Source organism: Urocampus carinirostris, chromosome 11, assembly GCF_059441175.1.
Source record: "Urocampus carinirostris isolate Australia breed hairy pipefish chromosome 11, RoL_Ucar_1.0, whole genome shotgun sequence".
Taxonomy (NCBI): domain Eukaryota; kingdom Metazoa; phylum Chordata; class Actinopteri; order Syngnathiformes; family Syngnathidae; genus Urocampus; species Urocampus carinirostris.
Window position 1 is genome coordinate 11,880,258 of NC_142359.1, and position 18,950 is coordinate 11,899,207.

The 18,950-nt window shown below is 40.8% G+C and overlaps 1 protein-coding gene and 1 non-coding gene across 2 annotated transcripts; both read left to right on the top strand.

The window, feature by feature from the left end:
* The first annotated feature begins 268 nt into the window (after window positions 1-268).
* On the top strand, window positions 269-13,178 carry LOC148356412 (uncharacterized). The gene is made up of 10 exons (XM_088347517.1): window positions 269-476; window positions 2,316-2,461; window positions 2,543-2,666; window positions 3,637-3,736; window positions 5,473-5,666; window positions 6,946-7,079; window positions 9,071-9,197; window positions 9,806-9,896; window positions 9,979-10,054; window positions 12,345-13,178. Exons 1-10 carry the CDS (start codon window positions 404-406, stop codon window positions 12,450-12,452), a joined length of 1,173 nt encoding a protein of 390 aa, XP_088203643.1. The 5' UTR covers window positions 269-403; the 3' UTR covers window positions 12,453-13,178.
* Window positions 12,727-12,800, top strand: trnar-ucu (transfer RNA arginine (anticodon UCU)). The gene has a single exon. It is a non-coding gene; the product is annotated as a tRNA-Arg (tRNA).
* Window positions 13,179-18,950: the final 5,772 nt, after the last annotated feature.

Sequence of the window (18,950 nt, forward strand, 5' to 3'; positions counted from 1 at the left end):
CTGCCTACCAATCCTCGATTGTAAGATGCCTTCACATACACTCGGAATTCAGACACCTTATATCATATACAACAGACGCGTAACGTTAATTTTAATCATATGAGTCCTTGATAAATTGGTTTTAATCCCCTAGTTGATGGTAAAAACTTTTTTGCCATGCTATTTTTGTTTCTTTGACAAGAAAAGAGCATTAAAGGGGCACTGTGCTAAAAAAAAAAAGAATTAAAACAAAATAAAACTCCGCCTATTTCTCCAATGCAGACTGCGCTTTTCCTCAGAAACTTACGGGAAACGTCGAGCGACTCGTCCCGAAAAGTATCGCAAATAACAATAAGTTTGCCAGTTTATTGATTAAAATGAATCAAAATAAACGCTGACTACTGCAATTTGTGGCCCAAAGAGGATGTTTTTGAAACGTTGGCTTTTACCCGTCGCTCTTTGCTGTTTGGTCGAAGCTGAGGTTCAGACAGAAGAAGGTAAGAAATTGAATTTTGGGGTTGATATAATTGGAAATTATTGGTTAATATAACGTGTTTTTGTATAACAGGGCTCTTTTTTGACTACTTAACGTCACAACTGAATGACCACCGTGAGTCCGAAAGAGGAAGTCAAAAAAAGCAAAGATTTATTTTGCAATATGTGAAAGTAATTCCGTTATTTTGTGCAATATTTTAATACTCATCTGCTTTTTTAATCTTCTGGGGATTTGGGATGTGGAGGACATAATAGACCTCAGATTTCAAATCAAAATATGATTATTTTCTCATTTATCCCAGCCTTTTTACACAGTTGTCCAAATTTGGTTTACGTACCTTCTAACTCCAAACCGTTCAGATTGTATGACTACAAACGCAATGGCCGTTTTTGTTATTTTACACACAAAATGGCGACAACAGAATTGAGTCTCGCAGGAGGTCAATTTTATGAAAAAATAAATAAATAAAAATAAAGTAGGAACCCCGAGTTTTCATAATTGATTGTAATTTAATTTTGTAAAAAAGAAGAAGAAAGAAATCGTAGCAATTTTTGCATTTTTAATTCAAGTGCAGTGATTTTTTTCATTTCTAAAGCAAAATGAAGAATCTAGAATCTAGATTTGAAAGGGCACACATTTAGATTCTAGATCTATGATAAATGTGTGTCCTTTCAAATCATTGAATTATAAATACACTTGTTATTGTCATGATTACTGATATGAAGAACCTGTGCCCGCTCCTTTGGCGCCAACTGCGTCAGACTCTGATTGGCTCCCGATCAGTATTTGTACCCTCTCCTGTCTGTCCCCTTTTGTCAGTCCGTCTGCGAACCTCAGTGAATACTAGGCAAGCCTGTTTTCGACCCTGACTCCCACCTGTCCCGTTTTTGCTCCCGTCTGTCTCCGGCTACGACCCGTTTTGGTCCTTAACAGAAGAACTTTGCGTTTGATTTTTAAAAATAAACAGGCTTCACACAGACATCTTCGAACTGTACCAGCACTAACAGGTGACTGCAGACTGTTTTTGATTGTCATGGAGCTGATCATTTGCTGAGATTTTGCCATTCTGGTTATTCTCCGGTCCAATTTGAAAATCATCTTCTGTTTTCTTCCAAATGTTTCTGTTTTTCTACCCTTTTTAAGGCATTGGAGATCATTTTAGCTAAACGGCAAACTACTTTTTGCACCTCTTGGTAGGTTATTCCCTCCCCAATCAACTTTTTGGACAAAGAACGCCATTCTTTGGAGTGGTGTCTTGAAAGACCAACTTTCCCTAAATGTTAAACCTGTGCTGGCTTCATTATCCTGAACGAGGAGCCACCCAATTTAAACCTAATTCACACATTTTTTTTCTTTTTCTCCCCCAAAATTGATGAACTCAGAGATTGGTTGCCACACTGCTATTTTTTTAAACACCCCCCTTTGAGCAATTTGGCCGATTGCTTAACTTTCGGAGCATGCCTATTATGAATGCTGGGTCTTGTTTGATTTATAAGAATCTACTGCCCTTACTGGTAACTTGTCTGGCATGTAACAATAGAAAAAATAATAAAAAACAAGGATATTCTGGTTAGTCGCATTGCACTGCTGTTATTTTGAACAGCATATATATATGTATATATATATATATATATATATATATATATATATATACTGTATATAGGGGACATCTTCTTGTATATAGGGACATCCTATTGTATATAGGGACATCCTATTGTATGGGAACCACTGGTGACTGGTGTTAGTCCCAACACTGTTGCATCCATAATAAGTTATTTAAAAAAACAACAAATCACGCTATGTTTATTTGTTTCCTTTTTGCTCTTATTCCCTTCTTCAGGGCAATTAAGGGCACCGCAAAACTTAACCCTTTTGTGGTTGAGCGACTTTGAGCTTCAACTGTGGTGGTCCAGCGAGTTTTTGCCTCCTACCTGTGATTATAAAGTGTTAAAGAAAACGGCAGAGCAGGACAGTGATGAAGAAAGTGTAAGGACTACATTCGAACATCCTGTGGGGAGGCTTTTTGATCCTGTGCAAATATTCTCTCATATAATAAATTCATTACAGGTTCTTCAAAAACCTCCTTCATCTTATACCCTGGCAATGGAAGGTGGGTGCCTGTTTTTCTCAGTCCAGACCATCTGTGACGACAAACACAGCGAGCCCACCTACCTCAACGTTACATATCCAGGTAGAGTGCCACTTCACCTGTGTTAAGGGACGGTGTGTGTTATTTAGCGTTTTGTAGTGGTAGAAAACAACCTACGGGGAGCTAACATTGCCGGCCATCTTGCTGCAAATACCTGTCTTTTCTTTATTTTTTCCTTCCTTTTTACCTTGCTTCGGTCTCCTTGTTACTTCTTTTTCTTGATTTTTCTTCTCCCTTTTTCTTATTATTATTTTTCTGTTTTCTTTCTTTTTCTTTTGATTTCTTTTTCCTTTTTTATAATTTTCTTATTTCTTTCTTTTCCTATTTCTTTTTTCCTACTTTCTTTCCCCTTTGCATTTTCCTTAGTTTTTCTTAGTTTTTCTCTTTTCTTCCTTTTACCCCTTTTTCTTTTCTATTCTTTCTTTTTTGTTCTTTGATTTTTCTAGTTCTCTCTTTTTTTTCTTTTTCTTTTGTTACCTTTTTTCTTTTTCTTCACAAAAGGCTGGACAAATAAGATGAGAAGAAAGCATTTCGTTCACTTTGAGTTTGTAATCTTTGGCAGCACTTGTTTTCAGTTGCACTACACCAAGAATCAGCGACCCAAATATCTAAAAAGCCATAATCAGCCAAGAAAATAAAAGACAAATTTCTCTGAAACCCTCAAAAAATATAAAGCCTCGAATAACTTTCATACTTTAAAGTTAGTCATTTAATGTTATTTCTATTTATTTAAAGCTTAGAAAAAAATAATAATAACGTTTGTGTCGTATTTGTGTCAAAAAAAAAACATAAAACAACAAAAATTATACATGTCATCCCCTCCATCTCTTTCCATTTTTAACATTATTGAAACAGCTCCAAGGAGTCGCTAGGGGAGTGCTAAGAAAGCATGTGAGGCTCTTGAGCTGCAGGTTACTGAACCCCACACTGTGCAATACAGTGACATCTAGTGGTGAAATATTACACACAGTCACTTTAAAAACTATGTTATATGTCATTTTCTTCCCCTCAGATTTGGTGAATAACGTAAAATGCAGAATCATCTCGTCAACCGTGACTCGTTGTTCCTGGCTGCCGCTGGACTCTCCCACGCATCTTGCTTTCTATTATTGGTACAAAGTTTTTTTCCTCTCAGCAATGACAGTAACAGCAATGTTTATGAGAGGCTGTCTGCAAAGTAATTCATACTTGCTCTCACTTATGACGTCATCCTCTCACACAAGGACAACAATTTCATTGAGACAGTCATACCCAAACTGAAAAACTACTATAATTTCTCATACATACTACTATAATCACATACACATGACAATGCTCTCACACATACTACTATACTCTCACACACGCACACTACTATACTCTGTCACGCCATAACACTATACTCTCATACAAACACTACTATACTCTTTTAGACATACCACCACACTCTCACACACGCTTGCTTGCAGTAGTCCATCAAAGGCCAAATATGACGTCTTCTTCTATCTGTTAGTTTGTTGATGACTATAGAGTCCTATCCTAGACCCACATGTCCTATTGCAGGAAGGACATGTAAAGTTTGCTGCAATGGCAGAGGGAGCTGCAGGTGCGTTTCTCCTGAGTCTCTTCTGTCTCGTGCTGTCCTGGTCTCCTCCATCATACGCGTCCACTCTTGGTACTGCCAGTGTCATGGGCTACGGTCGGCATTAGCATCCTCCAGGACCTTAGGGCTAATCCTACACTTCCTCGACGCTGTCTTCAGTTGGTCTTCGTAGCGCTTTTTCTTCCTATCTCTATACTAGTACTACAGCACTAGAGGCTTTCCCACACCCTTACAGACGTATTTTTCAAATCCACCAATATTTTCGCAATTTACTCAAGATCTAAAATTCATATGTCTTGATAAATACAGGGGTAAGATTAAAAATGTTGCCTCTGCAAAAAAAAGTGATTCACACTTGATTTCTTTGTTTAATGGTACTGGAAATATTGCAAACATTATTTTTAAAGTCCTTGAATTTGGCAATGAAAAAAGTCTACGACTCCTGTTAGCGTTTGTGAGAGTTTATCTTAGTATCTACGTGTATGCGCGTGCGTGCGTGAGTATAGTTGTATGTGTTTAAAACCATAGTAGTGTGTGTGTATGAGAGTATAGTAGTATGTATGTGAAACCATAGTAGTGTGTGTGTGTGTGTGTGTGTGTGTGTGTGTGTACGAGAGTATACTAGTATGTGTGTGAAATCATAGCATTTTGTGTATAAGAATATAATCGTATGGGTGAGAGAGTATGGTCGTTTGCATATAGTAGTGTTTGTGGATGGGTATGACTGAATCTCTATCAGAGTATAATAATGGCCTCTCATTAGGGTGGTCCTTAATGGGGGTCGAAAAATTTTTTTTTGAAATATTGGGCTCTGACCCCCCGCATATGTTCTTATATCGATAAAAACACACTGTGTGCAATTTTGAACAATTTGGATAATATTTAGAGGTAGCTCAACGACTTTGAAATTTCCCAAAATGGTAAAATTTTGGCAATTTTCGAGAAAAAACGGAAATCTTAACCCTATGTGTACGGCGTTTTAGAACATCCAATTTCAGTCCATTTCTTATAATTGTAACACAAGAAAAGTTACAAGTAACTTTGTACACTAGGTCTGATATATTGTGCGAAAAATCCTTATTTTTCATACCAAAATTTCAGAGGCCTTGAGCGACCTCTAAATATCCTTTGATTTTGATGAAACTTTGCCTAATTACGTTTTGTATATATTGGAACATATTCAAGGGGTCAGAGCATGACATTTTAAAAGTCGAAAAATAAGGACCACCCTACCTCTCATGGAAGTTAGTTTTTCACTTGTCTAAGGTTAGAAAATGAGGTGGAAGACGCGCCGTCCGGGGTCACGACGTTGTCTGAGTGCCCGAGGTACATGCTGGTCGAGGGGCGTCGGACAGGCTGCCTTCTGCGGTCCAGCCCACACGAATCCATTCACATGTTGTTCAATGCCACCCTGGACGAGGTCCTTGTCAGGAACACCTTCAAGGCCATGCCCGTGGAAGGTGAAGACCAAAAATAAATCAACAATACTTTACAATTCTGTTTGCTGTATCTCCGATTTCCATCTGAGATCAATTTGTGACTTTTGCAACCTGGTTTTGGATTTAGTTAAACCAGGGTTGTCAAACTCATTTCCACCGAGGGCAACATCTGGGTAATCTCTGTCCTCGCTCAGCCTGAATTACCGTAGTTTCGGCACTATAAGGCGCACCTTCGAAAAATAGTCCCCTGTCATATATTTTTCATATATAAGGCGACTGGATTTAAAACAACAGTAAAAGCTACCGTATTTATTCGTCTTTAACAGTTGCACACTTATGATGTATATTAGTGCAATCATTGATCAGTCGAAAAAAGCTGAACAAAATCCCCAAATAATGTTGCAATGGGAATTGAAACCGGGTCATGGTGGTGAGAGCGCCAAAACCTAACCACTAGACCTCCAGTAATAAAGATTATTGCACTAAAGTATTTCTATCGTACCACTGTTGAATGGTAAAGAACGGAGAAGCCAGAAAGTCATCATGAAAGTTATAAATAAATGCTAAAAAGTCAGACTAGGGAAAGAAGTCTTTGTTGTAACTGATGATAAATCGGACTTTGAGTTTTTATACCCTTCAGGACGACTATCTGTTATCTCAATTCTCTTAACATTTATCTATGGTACCGTGAGTAAAAATAGAGTGATAATGAGATAATAGCTAATGCACGTTTGTGTATTATCTGGTAAGCTGGTGGTTAAGATTTGGTGCTCTCACCGCCGCAACCCGGGTTTGATTCTTGTTGCTTACAATGTTCCTTGATTTTGAGCAGCGATACCGTAAAACCTTGTGTAGTAATGCACACATACAAATGCCATATAATTTTCAAATTTTATTCAACAGTATTTCCCGGTATGTAATGTGCGCCTTGAAATGTATTTGTTCAGGGGTCTTCAATATTGTGCGGACTGGTTCTAAAAATATATAATGGGTTATTGTGATTTTCTAGGAAATTTGATTTCTAACTGGCATGATATTTAGTGGTTGACTGAGCCTATTAGAACCTCTAATAATTAAAACCTGGTAGTAACTTAGTAATAACATAGTAATTACATGTCATTTTCTAAATGCATATAAAACGGATAGCCTTTTGAGCTAATCAATAAAGAATTAGCTCTCAGGTTCACAAAGGTTGGAGACCCCTGATCTGGTGATTTCATTTTCAAGTTTTCACACATCTCAAAATGATATAGTATTAAAATGTATAATATTCAAGCATTGGCTTCAATTCCCTGCCCAGTGACGCCAGATCCTCTAAACTGGACAGTGAGTAAAGTTGCAGGCCATTTCAACCTGAGCTGGATTCCTCCGGACGTCTTACGTCCCTCTCAGTGGAAGTTCATCATAAAGTACACAGAGTGCGAGGATGAAAAGGTGAGAGAAGCTAAGGTAAGATCTTAAGGCCGACCTAAAATGTCAATCATTATGTTTGGATCGGGCTGGGCTTCTCTCTCGCGGCCTTGTTATTTCATTATCCACCCATCATTGTTGTCCTTTGTGTCTCTTCCTCTTTTTCTCTTAATGTTGTTGCGCTAGATCATGGGTCGGAATCCTGAGGCTCGCGAGCCACATGTTACTCGTCGAATTTTCATTATTACATGTGGCTCTGAGACAAAATTGATTGAGTGAGTGAGCCCATTGACGTGAACAAGGGCCGTACTAATGTTGAGGTTACTATCGGTACTGTTTAGCCAATAGGGTACACTTTTAAATACAATTTACAGTCAAGGTTTCACACCAAAAAAAGAAAAATCATGTTGGCTGTTAGCAATACTTTATATTGAAGCTAGGATGAAAATCCACTGAACAAACTGTAAATACACCACTTATTTTGGACAAACTGTCGTTGGGCGTCGCCCCCAAAAATACGCAGAGAGGAGATATGGCGAAAAGGGAACGCGCTTTATTGCATTTGGGACACGTAAAAAAGACGTTCAAGATTGGTCTTTAAAGTGTTCTCAAATAAAGTTAAGATATCTTGTGAAGGTCGTCCGCCACGGCTCCCTTAGCATATCAGCTTGTGACCTCTTGCAACAACGTCATCCCACGACCTTCACCAGATGCCTACATACTTATCATTAGTTAATATCCACATTTCAAAACAACGCTAGCAGAGCACCCAGAGCAATTCGATTAGTTGAGCGGTAGAGATGGGTGGAGCAAGCACTCCCTAGTCTCTCGCCCTGCGCTGTCTGCGCCGAAGGTAAATATGTCGGGATCCTCGTTTGCAGAATTGATTGATATATTTACAAAAGGACTTTGCTTAACGTTGAAACCATTATTTATGACAAAAATGATGGTTAAAATGAGTAACTGCGAGAGGGAGACAAATTCAAGTGGTGTGTTTATATGGTACACGGGCTCTGGCTGTCAGGAACCAGAACAGGATCAGGACCCAAACGTGTGACGTTCTTACACAAGCCTTTTATTTTACGGGAAATGGGGAGTCATGCACGTTAGGCAGCAGTCTGGCGTGGAAAGACAGGAAGCCAGAGACCGACGAGAGCGATTCCAATTGATATCGGATCGATACCGGACAGGACGGGACAGACAGGATAGATAATGAAATCAGGATATCAAAAATAAACAGGAGAAACTAGACAGGAACAAAAACTGGAGAAAATAATAAACAAGACGAAAATAGACGGAAACATAACTGAAAACCTAAATTAAACAGGACAAAATAAACGGGAACAATACCGGACAGGAAATACCAACAGGAACAGGACCGAGTCGAAACCCACCACTTGCGGGGCGGAAGTTCATTGACGGGCTGACAAAGGAAGCGTGAAAGCGCTGAGCTTAAAATAGACAGAAAGCCAATTTGTCAACAAGCCGCAGCTGGCGTCACATGGGCGGGGCCAATTGGACGCCATGGCAACCGTGACACCAGCATTTTTATTTTTTAATTTTTATTTTATTAAATAGATTTGATAAAATCATCAAATGTTACACAGTGAAATACAATTTGTTGAAGAATAGGGTGTGGTGTGGCTCCCTCGCCCGTAAAAAAATCCAATTTTTTTGCTTTAATGGTTCTTTGAGTCAAATAGGTTCCCAACCCCTGTGGTTAATCGCCCAATTTTCAATCCATCTAAATGACAGACAGCCTTAAAAATGTTCAGTCAATGATGAAAAATTGTCAGCTAATGTAACCTCTGCAGACACAGAAATGAAAAAAAACGCAAACGTTTTTACAGTCTTGTTTAACTCAGAATTATTAGCAAAAGACAAGCTTTAATTTGTTATCTCTGTTGGGCTTTAATACATTTGAGCCTGGGTTGGATCGGACTATGTACTTTTAGGCCTGATCTTACCTCTGGAGAGTAGGTTTGTTTAATTTCCTCTTTCTTATCGTATCTCAGATTGAAGTGGTCCAGGGGAACGAGAACTGGAAACTCGTGACTCGGGTGTCGGGTTGTCGGTATCGCTTGACCCTCAAAGCGCAGAGCGATCGCGGCGAGACGGAGTGGAGCGACGTCAAATATTTCGGTACGTTATAGGAGAAACGCAGATCTTTCAGGAAACTTGGTAGATGCTGAAGGGTTTTATACATTTGACTATAAAGGACTTTATACGATTGAATACAAGTTACATTTATTGAATTTAATGCAAGATATTCACTGACTGGGCTTTAGTTCAATGCCAGAGCAGGCAAATGCAGAATATTTTTTCTAGGGAATTTTGATAACAGGACTCTGACGGAGGACGGCAGGCGTTGTTTTGAGAACAAGGCGCTGTGTTGTGAGAAGGGTGGGCGCAAAACAATTCCTTGGGATGCCCATGGGAGGAGCCGAGACGCCATCTTGCGGGGAGACGTGGGCCAAGAAGAGAAAGGACTTCAGAAGAGGGCTTCCCAGAGACTCCGACGTCGCTTCTTCGGCCGTCTTCGATGGAGTTCACTTAGTTCTTTTGTTAGGGAAATTAAATCTGCCCCCGTGTGAAAATGTCGGCTTACCTGTTCATTTTTCCCTCAAGAAACGAGGGCGCATAAATTGTTGGTTGTGTTTGGTTAATGGAGTCAGATAACTAATTTGAACAATTTGGTAAACGGTGCATTTTGATCATTAATTCCAACAATGCACTGGCTTCCTTCACAGAGCCGGACAAAGACCTTACGTTGTACACCACCATCATCGCCCCACTTCTGTGCGCCAGCTTCGCTTTTCTGATGTTTGCCTGCTGCAGAAGGTGGCGGAAAACGTATTTTATTTCATTTATTACTCATTTGAAACCGACATAATGTATGTTCTTCATCACTTTCTCCAAGCAGGAATTGGGAACAAATCTTCATCTCTGTGCCAAAACCTCGGGACTTCATTAGCGGGATTCATAACAACACCAGCATGGTGAGTTTTAATTGAGAAAGACTTGGGTAAGAAATAGGCTGAAATCCGTTCAAAAAAGGATCAATCCATTACTTAAATCAATTTAAATCAACCATCTGTGTCACAAACCAGAATCGGAGACAGAACCCAATAGCGTTCGTTTTACTCAGTTTTATCGAGAAAGAGAGCAGTGCTTGCTTCCACGATCCGATGGTCGTCGTCATGGGTAGCTGATGGCAGGAACGCGGAAGTGGCACTTCAGTGTTGAGCGAGGTTCGTCGTAGGCAGCGGGAAAACAGGTCGATGGCCGGGACAGAGGAGCAAGGGCAGTAACGAGTCCAGAAAAGAGTTCGGCAAAAGGTATCAGGCAGGAAACAGGGCAAAACAGGTTGATGGACGGAAGGAGGAGCAAGGCAACAAACGGGTCCAGAAACAGGTCGGCAACAGGTATCAGGCAGGAGAAAACAGGGCAGGAGAATGTTGGATAGACTCAGGGTTGGGTAGGGTTACTTTAACTGGATTACTTTCAATTACTTTTGGATTACTCCAATACCAAATATGCTAATAAAAGACAAAAGAAACTAAATATGAATAAAATTACTAAATTTTGTGCAGGCTTGGGGAGTAACGGAATACATGGAACAGCAAAAATGATGTTGGCAAGCTGTTTGGATTTATTTTCATTTTGTTTCTGTCACATTTTATGTATGCAAAAACGTCGTAAGGGAGTCGTAAGCAAGGAAAGGAGAGTAGACGTGGTCGGGATCAAAAATAGGTCGAAGCCGGGAGACAGACGGGAGCAAAAAAACGGTGGGAGTCAGGGTCGAAAAATGCTTGCCTAGTGTTAACTGAGGTTCGCAGACGGACTGACAAAAGGGGACAGACAGGAGTGGGTTTGAATAGGGACAGGGAGCCAATCGGAGTCCGAGGCAGTTGGCGCCAAAGGAGCGGGCACAGGTGATTCACATCGGTACTCATGACAGTTTTTCTTTTTCGGACGTTTTTAATCTTTTTTTTTTTTTTTTTTACACAAAACAATCCAATTTCTCTTTAACAAATAGTATTTTATGCGTTGTAATTAATGACAAATAAACAACATTGGGTGTTTTTACTCAAATTCACGTAAGTTGGGGGGTAACAAAATGTTGGGAGGCTTTTAAAAATAACAATCTATCCTTTTTTTTTTTGACGATATGATACAGTTTGTTTTTCTTTTATTCAGGGTTCCTGCGGATCCTTGAAAAATCTTAAAAGGCATTGAATTCATTATTCTAAAAATAAGGCCTTAAATGGCCTTAAAATATCCTAAATCCAAGTTCAAAAGTCTTAATGTGAACACATTAGCAAGATTTATTATTATTATTATTATTATTTTTGAATGAAAAGGATTTAGTAACATTTAACAATTGTCTGTTTTAATAATTCCCCGATTTGCTTTCGTGTCCGCAATACTGGAACTATCAAAACGGTGATGTGGTTTCAGTCGGGCGTTTCAGAGTAGACTCATGTCTTAGGTCTACCCGCAATACACATACCCATTTAAAAATGTGTAAATAGAGTGGGAAATGGCTGCCCTACGACAGTTTTTTGCCATGGCCAATAGCTGTGCCAGATAAAGTGTCCAAGGCACCGTGTAAGAAATATTTGTGTTTTTTTGTTTTGTTTGTTTTAATTGGGTTTTTCTTTTTTTGGGCGTCTTGGTTTTAAATTTGATTTCATAAGGCATTTAAATAGTCTTGAATTTAACTTGCCTAAAGCTGTAGGAACCCTGTTTTTATTGGTCATTTTTTTCTACAAAAACACCCAATTTCTCTTTAAGATAGTGTCTCTTTGGGGATTATTCAATGCAAAAAAGTTAAACAAAATTCGGTGCAGAGGTTTAGGGTTCAAGTCCAGCTATTGCAGCCTCCCTGTGTGGAGTTTGCTTGTTCTCCCCGAGCTTGCGTGGGTTTTCTCCGGGCACTCCGATTTCCTCCCACATTCCAAAAACATGCATGGAAGGTTACTTGGTCGGTCCAAATTGTCCCTTGGTGTTCCCTGCCCACTGCCCGGAGATTGCTAGGGATGGGCTCCAGCACCCCCGCGACCCTACTGAGGATAAGCGGTGCAAATAATGGATGGGTGTTGTTACACAGATTCTTACTCATCATTGGTTGGGTGGGACAAATGGTATAAATCATATTTAGATGGCCATATTTATATACTTTTTCATTATACTTATATAATGACAATAACGGTCATTCCTTCATAATGGCCATTCATTTGAGTATTATTATATTCATTTATCAAAAATTGTTCTTCTTCTTTTTAGATTAACAGACTGTACACTGTGGAAAAGGAGGAAGTGGAGAGCCAAATTAGTGTGGTCACACATCAACAGCATCAGCGGCCATTCAACACACATTCTAGTTCTTTATGAGTCCAAATCCATTTTATGATTCTATTTGTGTTTGCTTGGATTGCCAAAATATACAAATACTACGAATGCCGTCCTAAGTACTGTATTTATAAAGTGGGCGTACAGGCTGCATGTGGAGAGGTCTCAACAGCCGAGTTTGCAACAGTGCCCTCGAGTGGCTGGTCGCAGTACTGCAAATATGGAAGCTCATTGGTCCTGATGCTGCGCGATGGAGCGGTGATGCGGCGGAGGTTTCTGCGTTCAATATGCGACTGCGCGGATGGATCATGACGCAGTCTCTGTGGCGCAATGGAATAGCGCGCTGGACTTCTAATCCAGAGGCTCCGGGTTCGAGTCCCGGCAGAGATGAGTCGCTGGAAACCGCCTCGATTGTCTATCGGTGGGTTTTTTTTTGTGTTGTTTGGTTGCCATCATTTGGCGCTTGTGCGAGCTGTTGTAGCGTTTGTATGGCGTCTCGGTGTATTCTCCATCATGAACGGTGTTCTTAACCCTCATATTGCCCTCATTTATAGCGCCGTCTTTGTACTTTTTTATACAGTTCATTTTTTCCTACCTACTGTAGAAAATTTTAAGTCGAATAAAATATCAGTCAGGGGCTTTTTCTTTCTAGTTATTTAACAACACCGTGGCGGGTCAGTTTGACCCAAAAACAACAGGAGGGTTAAAAAAATAGACTTCATTTTAAATATGCAAGTTAATTCAACTCTCAAAAAATGACAAAATATTAGAATAAATCCACATCTCTTTTTCAATGTGGACATACCTGTAAACCTCCACGTTTTCCATGTATTTTATATTGTTTTTTGATCATTTTATAGTTTAAAAAGCTGAATTGACATTTTTTTTGTACGGGGGAAATAAAAAAATAAAACCTCGTTTTTTGTTAGACAGATCTCGTTTTGCTCATTTCAGCTCTAGCTGGATTGTCTCAGTCACTGGTAGCAGACCACAGCGTCATTCTAGATTGTTAATATTGTCACAGTACATTACAATATGTAATCTTATAATAAGCAGCACTTCAATTACTGCAAGTGGGGAAAGAACTCGGAAAATTGCTGAAATGATTAGTCAAGAACCGGTATAGGAGAACCCAAATGCGTGACGTTTCTCACTTAAGCTTTTATTTGACGGGAAATGGGGCAGTCATGCACAAAATGCCAGTGATTCGGCGACCGCTGGGCGAAAGAAGAAAGACAGAAGTCAGGCGTGGAACAACAGAAAGCCAGAGACCAACGAGGTCAATACCGGTTACACGAGCCGATACCGGACAGATGATGTTGATATCAGACAGAACGGGATTGATAACAGATATAAGAGACTGGAGACAGATATCAGACAGTACGAGAATGACGGGCACGATACCAGACACTGGAGACCGAAATCAAAACAGGACGAAACAGACGGGATCGATACCGGTCAGGATACACAAACGGGATACCGGACAGAGTCAAGACCCACGTCTTGCGGGTGCAAAGGTTCATTGATGGACTGACAAAGGATGAGCGAGAGTACTGAGCTTAAATAGAAGGGAAGCCACTCTGTCAACGAGCTGCAGCAGCCCAAATTGCGCCATGGCAACCGTGACATAGTTGTTGGTTTTGTTCATCTGTACAAAAAATTAGCTTTGATATTTAATTCTACATCACGTGTTCAAACTCGTGGCCAGCGAGGCAGTGCCGAGAGAAGCTCAAGAGAGAAATGAGTGTCAAATAACGACCTACAGTTTTCAATATGTCCACTAGATATCCCCAAAGCTAAGCACCACTCCCAAAGCTGCATTGGCTGACTACCATTACTCAAACAGAACTTTGGGGAAACATTGTCAGAAACCAGAATTGGATCAGGACCCAAACGCGTAACGTTCTCACAGAAGCATTTTATTTTACAGGAAATGGGGAGTCATGCACGTTAGGCAGCAGTCTGGCGTGAAATGATAGGAAGCCAGAGGTGGACAAGATCGATACCAATTGAATTGATATCGGACAGATGGGGTCGATACCGGACAGGACGGGACGGACAGGATGGATAATGAAACAGGATATCGAAAATATCAGGACAAACTAGACGGGAACGAAAACTGGAGAAAATAATAAACAGGACAAAAATAGGCAAAACTGGAAACCGAAATGAAACAGGACAAAATAAACTGGAACAATACCGGACAGGAAATACCAACAGAAACAGGACTGAGTCGAAACCCACGTCTTGCGGAGCAGAAGTTCGTTGACGGGCTGACAAAGAAAAGTGTGAGACTGCTGAGCTTAAAATAGACAGAAAGCCAATTCGTCAACAAGCCGCAGCTGGCGCCACACGGGCGGGGCCAATTGGGCGCCATGGCAAACGTGACAAATATAGTCTGTTGAGCATGTCTCCACACCTCTGTTATAAATTCAATTTAAAGTCAGAAGGCGATACAAAAAAATACAATATCAAAAAAATACTGGGGCTTAACTCCTTTTTCGAAATAATATGAAATCTAACAGCAAAGTTCCCATATTCAAGTAAATATTTTTATTTCAAAATAAAACACAAAGACTTTTAAAACATTAGAACAATCATTTAAATTAGTCTTTGTGTGGTATTTCCTTCACTTTCCAGTCAGTAGTAGTGGAAATTATATGAGTAAATAGGTGCCGCATTGTGTTTATTATCGCCTATTAAGGGGAATTGCAATCATTGATTGAATTGGGGCAGCACGGCGGTGCAGCGGTTAGCACGTGTGCGGCACAGTTCTGAGGTCATGGGATCGAACCTCCTGTGTGGAGTTTGCATGTTCTCCACGTGCTTGCGTGGGTTTCCTCCGGACACTCCGGTTTCCTCCCACATTCCGAAAACATGCATGTCTGGTTAATTGGACGAGCTAATCGTCCTAAGGCAGGGGTGTCAAACTCATTTTAACTCGGGGCCACACGATAGAACAAACATTCTGTCGGGGGCCGGACTACTAGATTAAAGAGAAAGAAAAAGAGAGATAAAGAAATAAGAGAAAGAGAGAGGGAAAGGGAGAGAGGGCAGGACAAAGAAACAAAAAGAGAGAGATGGAGAGAGCGTGAGAAACAAAAGATAAAAAGTCGTGAGAGGGGGGGAAGAAAGGTAGAAGAAGAAAGAAATCCAAAGAGAAATAGAAAGACAGAAGGAGAGAAAAGAGAAAAGAAAGCGCGAAGGGTAGGAAGAGAGAAAGAGAAAAGGAAAAAATGGAAGTTAGAGCAAAATAGGTGAAAGACACAGAGAGAGAAAGAGACAAAGAGCAACACAGGAAGAGAAAAAGAGAGACAGAGAGTGAAAGAGACAGAGAGAGTGGGAGAAAAGGGGTGGAAAAGAAAGAGAGAGAGAGAGAGAGAGAGAGAAAGAGAGAGAAATAAATACAAGTACAGTGTATTTGTGAGAGTTGACATATTTCAACCTGCAGCTCGTTTTCCCCTTGCGCTTCTTAGTGTTGTCTCGTGGGCCGGATTCAATCCCTTAGCGGGCCTGATCTGGCCCGCGGGCCGCCTGTTTGACACCTGTGTCCTAAAGTGTAAATGAGCGAGCGAATTGTCTGTCTCTGTGTGCCCTGCGACTAGCTGGCAACCAGTTCAGGGTGTCCCCTGCCCACTGCCCAAAGATAGCTGGGATGGGCTCCAGCACCCCCGCGACCCTACTGGGGATAAGCGGTGCAGATAATGGATGGATGGATAATGGATGATGCAATTGGCTGAGGTTTACAAAAAGAAAAAACAAGAACAGTCTTTTTGCCTCGAATGACTTTGTGCATGAGTGGAAAACCGACAACAGGGGGCGCCCGGGCTTCACGTTCCACGGTCATCTGACCCAAAACGTAAAAAACCGTAAAAAATTGGAATGACTTTGAAACGTCGCTTTCTCGCCATCGGGTCATGATTCATTTGGGAATCCTTCTGAACATTCTTCAAATTTCGACATCGACTTTGCAAGTTTTTCCTCATTTGGCTAAAAAACGGGACCGCTGTGTGCTCCCCCCGATGACGTCATTAAGACAGAACGCGAGGGGAAGGGGATTTTTGGTTCTAAAAGTGAACCTCGAGAGCCAAACTTTTTGCGCAATAAATGAAAACATGTGTCGCTCTAACAGTTAACAATGTTTTTATTGACCACTTCATCATTAGTCAGGAATCAGGATTTTCGGGGCCATGTAGTGCCAGAGACATTTAAAACGGGAGAAGACGGAGAGGCAGAGGGCATGAAAACGAGACAGTCCCAAAAAAAAACCTGTGTGAGCAATCGAGAGAGAGAACAGAGACAGAGAGGAATGCGCCTCAAGTGCGAGCGAGAACGTCGTTTTGGGCACATTTCAGATAAAAGAAAACCGGAAATTCCGACTCAACATTACTTAAAGGGACAGTGTGTAATATTTATATCACAAGATGTTGTATTGTCTCATCTCATCTCATCTCATCTCATTAGCTACACCGCTTATCCTCAGTAGGGTCGCAGGGGTGCTGGAGCCCATCCCAGCAATCATCGGGCAGTGGGCAGGGGAAACCCTGAACTGGTTGCCAGCCAGTCGCAGGGCCCACGGGGACAGACAACTCACTCGCTCATTCACACCTAGGGACAATTTAGACGGGCCAATTCACCTGAAATGCATCATTTTGGAATGTGGGAGGAAACCAGAGTGCCCGGAGGAAACCCACGCAAGCACGGGGAGAACATACAAACTCCGCACAGGAAGTCTGGAGCTGGGTTTGAACCCACGCAGGAGGTTCCCAAGACATGAACTGTGCCGCACATGCGCTAACCACTGCGCCGTCATTGTATTGTGTTCTGAAAAAATAACACCTGCTAAAAAGAATGAGGATAAATACAAACTACAGAAACTCAAATTACCAAAATGCACCATTTCCGTCTTATTTTTTGTCCCGCCTTTCTTGAATGACAGTGAGGAAAAAAAAGAAAAAAAAGGGAAAAAACTATGAAATGGAAAAACAGGAAAAAAAAGGGAAAGGAGAAAGAAAACAGGGACAAATAAGAGAGAACTAAATAGAAAATGAAAAAAAGGTGAAAAAAGGAATAAGAAATAAGTAATCAGAGGTTAAAAAAAAAAAAGAAGAAACGATAAGAAAAATGAGAGAAACACAAAAAAGGCAAAATATGAAAACAATGAGAGGACAAAATGTCAATCACCTGTGCCCGCTCATTTGGCGCCAACCGCTATGGGTTCTGATTGGCTCCCTGTCCCTATTTAAACCCAGTCCTGTTAATCCCCTGTTGTCAGTCCGTCTGCAAACCTCTGTTTATACAATGCAAGCCTTTTTTCGCTCCTGACTCCCGCCTGTCCCGTTTTTGCTCCTGTTTGTCTCTGGCTATGACCTGTTTCGATCTCGACCACATCTGCTCTCCCGTCCCGGCTTACGACCCGTTTCCGTCCCCGATTTTGCTCTCCTGTCCCGACTATCGACCTGTTACCGATCCACTTCCGTATTCGGATCACAATCCGATTGCGAGAGCGACTTGCTTCCCGCGTCCTTCCCTTCTTCTTTCTTTCAATAAAATTGCGAGAAAACGTTACGCGATTGGGTCTACCCTGTGCGTTGGTCGTGACACAAAATTAAGAAAAAAATGGGCAGGGAAAAGTAACAACGAAAAATGAAAGAGGACAAAGCAAAAACTAGCAGGAAACAGCAAAAAAAATAGAGAAAATAAAAAAATAGTCGGGTATTTGTTTTTTGGCGTGGTAAACTTAGCAACAAGATGGCTGACAAATATATTAGCTTCCTGTTGAATAAATACAAATTTCTTGGCCTATGAACATTATGTATGTGTATGATTCCAACGACTCTTGTTTTCTTCTAAATCAATTATGTTTTTCACCACTAAGAGGCGCTAAATAATTTACACTTTAAGTGTCACTTCTACCATTAAACAATAACAAAGGTTTAAAGTTCAATCTTTTTGATTGAATTTCCACGGCGTCACGGTGTGATATGCTGGGAGCACGGTGGGGGAGAGGAAAAAACATGCAGGGAGTAATCAACACAGCCCAGAAGATTATCGGCTGCTCTCTGCCCAGTCTGGAGGACATTGCCGGCTCACGATGCTGCAGCAGAGCCATCGATATAGGACTCTTCACCACCTTATTGACCTGTTACCCTCTGGTAGGCGCTAGAGCACAGGCATCAAACAGGCGGCCCGCGGGCCAGATCAGGCCCACCAATGGTTTAAATCCAGCCCGCAAGACAACAGTGAGAGAAGCACGAGAGGAAAATGAGCTGTAGTTTTAAATATTTCCACCGGATGTCACCAAAGCCAGTCAACACTTGCCAAACAATTGTGGTAGTATTTCTCCATTACTCTCTGACTCACTTCTTTTTTATTTATTTCTCCCTCTTTTCCTTTCTCCTGTTCACTCTCTCTTTTTCTCTTTTCTTTATTTCTCTCTCACTCTCTAACTCTTTCTTTTTCTCTGTCTTGCTCTCTTTCTATTTTCTCTCTCTAATTTACATTTGAATTCTCTTTTTTCTATTTTTCTCTTTCTTTCCC